Genomic DNA, 5,915 nt, shown 5'->3' on the forward strand with positions numbered 1-5,915 from the left:
GACCTTGGAGACGCTTGTTCTACCCAAGTTAACTGTCCCTGAAGCTCCAGCACCTTTGCCAAACTTAACCACCAGCTTCACCCCAACTCCACCCATATCCTCCGTTTCTCCCACTCTGCAAGTTCCTTCCACGCCCCCGTCGCCGCCCCTGAGCTCTAATCCCGACCTGGACATTGACACGGACATCGAGTCCGTGGCTTCTCAGCAGCTGGAGCAGGCTCAGAGCCTTCAGCATCAATCCCCAGAGCCCAAAGAGCAGGATTCGTCTGTGCTGGAGAAGGAGTTTGCCAATCACCTCTCCAGATCTAAAAAACCCAAAGGGCTGGAGTTGGCTCCTACTCTCGTCATTACAGGCAGCGATCCAAGTCCCCTGGGGATTCTGAGTCCTTCTCTCCCAACTGCTTCTCTTACTCCAGCACTTTTCTCTCAGGTAACCTAATTCTCTTCTTGTTTGTGTTTTTTTAAGCAACAATAGCGGTTATATTTTAAAACAGTAAGGGAAGGCAAGTGGAAAATGGATAGTCAGTAGATTGTATTTGGAATTCTGAAACTCAGGGTGTCACTCCCATTTTTTTATAAAACATAAATTTTATTCACAATGGGGGGATTAGCTTCCACCCCAACATGTGCCCAGGTGGCGTGTCAGCTGTACGTGTCTGTACAGTGGTAGCATGTGGAGGCAAAACCCAAACCAGCACCAGCAGGATCCTTTGTAAATCTTGCCAGGGTGATACTCAATTATTTAAAAAACCTCTAAACCCTGCCCTTACCCTTCAGGCTGATTATGAAAATACTTTAAAAATGGAGAACCATGGAGGTGTCTGTTCAGCAGCTTTTTTACTTGATTCAGTAGGCATTTACTTAAGACCAGAGTATTGTGACTTAACAGCAATAAGAACGGCTGCTTAATTTGGTTGTTATCTTTGTGTGGGAAAGGAAAGCTTTTATGTCTCATGGAAAATTTGGAACAGAGCTGAATCCAACTAGGCTGTTAAATTGTTCTGTATATATTTAATCTCTTTCCTGTAATAAACTGGAATTAGAATTAAACTGTAGGGAAGCTGCTGATTGAAAACTGAAATGGCTGAAGACAGGAAAAAAATCAAGTGGTGTTGCTCTTTTGGCACCCTTCAAAGTGTTTGGCCGGTGAACCTGGAACATCCAGAATATTCAGAAGCTGGACGTAAACTTCTTTTGTTGCGACTTACAGCGTCAGTGTCACCCAGACCATGCATGTGCCCACTGTCTGCTCTTTTTAAATCCATAAACTGAGTTTTCCAAAGTCACTTGCAGGTGCTATATACCGAATTGCAGGAGGAACCAATTTGCTGTAGGTTACAGCGGGATTTGGCGGCTCCTGGGAAAAGAGGGCCAGTTGCTCAGCAAGGGGAGGGAGAGCCGGATGGCTGCTGCTGCTGTTGTGGGGTTTGAAGGGAGGAGAAGGATGTAGGAGGAGGCAGAAGAGGGAATGGGAGTTCCTGAAATTTGGACCCAGCCCTCCGCAGCTGTGGGAGCTGCGATTATTGCGGCTGGATTTACATGTGCTGTGCATTGCAGTTCAGGTTTCACGCAGCTGACGGTCTTCATGTCTTTTGCAGACTCCCATCTTGCTGACCCCAAGCCCCTTGCTCTCCAGTATTCACTTCTGGAGTACGCTAAGCCCAGTTGCTCCTCTCAGTCCTGCAAGGTTGCAAGGTGCTAATACGCTCTTTCAGGTAAGTTCCAGCAAGTTTAGCCAATCTCTCCATACTTTTCAGTACCTTCCTCAGTAGACCTGCAGAAATCGGTTAGCCCAAATATCTGATGTAGAAACAAAATGGTGATCTTTCTGTTTTCTGTTGCATGTGTTAGCTTTTGAGAGCATTTAATTTTAGTGTTTACCCAGTTTTATTTAAGTATATTGTAAATGTTGGTATTTCAGAAATGTTTTAAATTAATAGCCGTCTGTGCTGTAGTTAGAGATAGGTATCTTTTTTTTAGGTCTGTCCTTCCTGTAAAACTTGCCTCCCTGTAACTTTACTGGTTGAGATTTTCCTGGAAATTGAATTTTACTACAGTATTGGTTGTTTTTTTCATTTGTTAACAGTCTCTTCTGTTGAAAGGCATTAAGTAAATCTCACCAGTAGTAAGAAGGAGGATGGTGTGTGTGATATCTGTGGCCATATGTAGCACAGTTCTTTATGATCTCTATGTTCTGCTGTCTTCTGTTGTTAGGAAATTCTCAGCTTCAGTGTTTTTAATAAATATTTTTGTAATATCTTACATATTAAAAGAAAAAAAAAAGTCCCCTATACTTAAAAAAAGCATATCCTTTAGTTGTAATTACACATGCTCTTCCTTCACCTTCTACTTTGGAATTGGAATAACCGCGTCTGTTGCCTGAGTCTGCTTAGGCAAAGGGTAAAATTTAACTAGTTGTCTTTTGGGTTTATGTCTGCCATCTCCATGGAGATGGAGGAAGTAGCTTATATGTACTGTGAGGATAGGGAATAAACAACAAGGTCTGAAAATGCACTGGACATTTTTCTGTATAAGCAGCTGATAATTAACTGAGGAGGAACAATGTAGACCATGTTTTCCCAACTGGCAAGTCACTAGTTTAGGACATAGGCAGTGCTCAGTGCAGAGGTTGCAGACTGGGTCCTGCTGCTGACACTGGTTATAACAGCTGGATTGCTGCAGTCTGTGATGCAGTGGCATTTAAAAAGTAAATTACTTGGGGGAAGCCAAGAAGAATCTTTGAAAGTTTGGATTTTTTTTTTTCTTTGTTGTGTTTTGTTCTGTTTTTCTTTTCCTGGGGGAGCTTCTACATGCACAGATATGAGAGGAACAGTAAATTAAAATGGCCTCTTCCCTAATCATTTCTGTTTTGTCTCTTAGTTTCCATCAGTGCTGAACAGTCATGGCCCATTTACTCTGTCTGGACTGGATGGACCCTCTACCCCTGGCCCATTTTCCCCTGATCTACAGAAGACATAGCACATGAACTCATGGAAAGGACATACTGGCAAGCAAGGGAAAGATATGACACTTATATTTAACCGTGTTTTTTAAATGAGCAATTTATAATTCCACAGAGATTCTCAACAATCATAGTTTTTGCCATTCCCAAATAAAATGCCTTTTTTGCAAAATTCCCTTTTTTGAAGACCCAGGTTGGGAATGTATATGCAAACGCCTTAATAGGAGCTGAAGCTCCAGTCTCTTCTCTTCCCTCCTTGGTCTGGAAGACTTCACTATGGTTAAAGGGTGTTTCAGTTGGTGTTGCAGTAACTGAGTCTGCACTGATTGCAGTAAACGGCACCAGAGAAGTCTTTTCTCTTTGACTATTGGAAAAACCCTCTGTTCTTCTGCTTCCTGTGCTTGGCAAGAAGAAATCTTGATCGAAGCCGGCATTCCAGGAAATGCTTGGGAAAGGGGTGTGTGTGCTCAGCTTCGCCTTGGGGCCTGATAACTTCTGCAGCAACAAAACAGCCCGCGTCTTTTCTGCTGTAAAAACATCTTGTCTTTCTGCAGGGAGAAATTTTCAAGGAATATTCAATGATTGTGTTACCGAGATACGGACAATTTTTGAATGGCATTGTATACCAACAGTCCAGCCCCTCGGAGAAGTGGTCTGGCTAGCTTCTGGATGCTTCCCTGCTCTCCCATCGGTGAGGAGGCAAGGTCTGGAGACAAATGAATGGTGGGATGAGTTCCTTTCAGTTCTCAGAAGGTTTGAATGCTGAAGTCCAAACATTTCTTGTGCCAGAGACCTGTTACAAAGCCTGTAATCTCACTGCTAGAATGGTGAGCAGGATGGTGGATTTTTACATGCGGTTTTGAGGGTGTGTCTGTATTTGGTGAGGTTGCTGCCTGATGCTAGAGTTTCAGACCCAGACAGTGGGTGAGAACACTAACGTCTGAGCATTAACGTTACTGCTCTTTTCCCACAGTTGAAGTGGAGAACCTCCTCTTCTACCAGCTCTTATCTCAAGGTTTGCATTAGATCTATTGCTTTTTTTTATTTGAGGAAGCACTCAGACCCAAAATAAGTTGGGCTCAGCTAGCTGAGAGGGATACCACGGCATACCAACCTTATTGTAAATTTGCGCTTGCTTTCCTTTTCTTGGTGGCCGGGTGTGTATGGATTAATACAAGATTAGTTTCCAGAGCCATTTGAAACATTGATGAAATGCAATTTGTAGTTTGATTTTTACACCTCAGGAGGCCTTTTAAGAGAATTGAGGAAGGAAAGAAGAGAGACTCTCCTCTCGCGGCCCCTCGGAGGCTGGATGTCTCGGTCTGTTGGCACGGGGCAGTGTGCCCTTCGGCTTTGGGCATCTGATGTCAGGCAGCAGCTTCTAATTGCTACTGTGTACATTGAGTTGCTGACGTGAGATAATCTTCTCTATAAAATACCCACTAGAAAACAGACAGAGACCATCTCTTTCCTTTGGCATCCTTACTGGCTGTCTTCAAAGTTTTAATGAGCAGAGGAAGATTGTACCTTTACAGCAAGAGGAACTGACGGTGTACACTGTATATATTGCACCTGTCTTACGGATAAGTGGTGAACTCGAGCTTTCCAGAGTTTTCCTTTTGCCACTTTTGCAGACTCTGAATTCACTTTAAAGCGTATGACAATACCCAGGACTTAATTTACTGCAGTGATGTTATCTTTCTATATTCTAGCATTGAAATATGTAAACCACTTAGTATGTTCCTGACGTGACACCCGAGACAGGTGGGTGTAATGGAGTTGCTTTTTAGGCATTGTTCATCCAGAAGGTCCCCTGCTTGGTGGGAGAAAAGAGTATGCCGCCTTTAGGTGGAGAGAGCCGGGAGTGAGCTCATGTAGTGAACTGTCTTCGGTTACGTCAGAGGCGTAATACTGCTTCGCATTTTAGACATCAGCAGATGCAGGGTAAAGTTCCTGTGCCAGCGGCTCTGAAAATGACAATGTGCAATATTGACTTTTTTTTTTTTAAAATGCAGAGAGCAAGCTGCAGGTCATAATTAAGAGCAGGCATCTGGAATTTTCTGGTTTGCATGATGGCTTATGAGTCTGCTCTAGAAAATATATATAGCTATATATAAATAGCAGCACTTTTAATGGTTGTTTTAGGTTGGCCAATTTTATGCCCACCAAGTGTGTGGACTTGAAAGCAACATTGCAGACTAGGATTAGAGTTTAAAAATAATTAATGAGCACTAAAGACTTGCAATTTAATTGCTTCCCTTTCCTCGTCCCCTATGGAGAAAAGCCAAGTTTCTTTGTTTAAAAGTTGTGTATGTGCACACATGCACTTAATTATTTGTAAACTTTATCACTTTCAACATAGGTAGGCAAGAGAACCGAGCGCTAACACAGCTTGTCAGTTGTGCTTGGCCGGGGTTCACGCTCTTCTCCAAGTAGCTTCCTAAGATTGCACTGCCATAGCTCCTTGGTAAGATACGCGTTCACCTTCTGGAATACCTTCTTCAGAGAAAGTTAGTATGAAAACACAGCCTGTATGTGTTGGTTTCAGTCTGCTAATAGCCAACTTCCTGACAGACAGCACCGAGAAGATGATTGCTTTTGCTTCTTAAGCACCTGCCTAGGAAAACAGAAGTCCCGTACAGGATTACAACCTCAGGAGGCAGTTGGGAAAGCGAGCTGAAAGGGGAGGGGAGGTGGGAGAGGAGCGGCTTGCTGCCTTTTCTCCATTACAACTTTCAGGTCACTTAAGGTAAGATTATCTTGTATATATGCTGCCTCATTAACCACACATTTACTAATAAGTGTGTAACTGCCAGCTTTTCTTGGATCACGTTCCTGACAGAGCACAGTGTCGCTGTGACTTCTTGGAGCTGGGTTGTGTGACTTGCTGGTACTCTACTCGCTCACTTCAGGAGCAGTTTGCAGCTCGTTGCAACTTGTTTTTAATTTAGTG

The 5,915-nt window shown here is 43.3% G+C and overlaps 1 protein-coding gene across 6 annotated transcripts in view; it reads left to right on the plus strand.

Moving 5' to 3' along the window:
* The window catches only part of ELK4 (ELK4, ETS-domain protein (SRF accessory protein 1)), a 5,107-nt gene extending 2,128 nt beyond the window's left edge, over window positions 1–2,979 (plus strand). For 2 of the 6 annotated variants that reach the window (XM_009707657.1, XM_009707804.1), the window contains exons 3-5: window positions 1–430; window positions 1,599–1,715; window positions 2,881–2,979. The exon at window positions 1–430 is cut by the window's left edge. In XM_009707657.1, the coding sequence (XP_009705959.1) occupies window positions 1–430; window positions 1,599–1,715; window positions 2,881–2,979 (646 nt within the window). The remainder of the gene's footprint in view (window positions 431–1,598; window positions 1,716–2,880) is intronic. The other 4 variants (XM_009707732.1, XM_009707880.1, XM_009707955.1 and 1 more) reach the window with 3 other exon arrangements.
* Window positions 2,980–5,915: the final 2,936 nt, after the last annotated feature.

This window comes from Cariama cristata, unplaced genomic scaffold (genome assembly GCF_000690535.1).
Source record: "Cariama cristata isolate BGI_N322 unplaced genomic scaffold, ASM69053v1 scaffold12390, whole genome shotgun sequence".
NCBI lineage: Eukaryota > Metazoa > Chordata > Aves > Cariamiformes > Cariamidae > Cariama > Cariama cristata.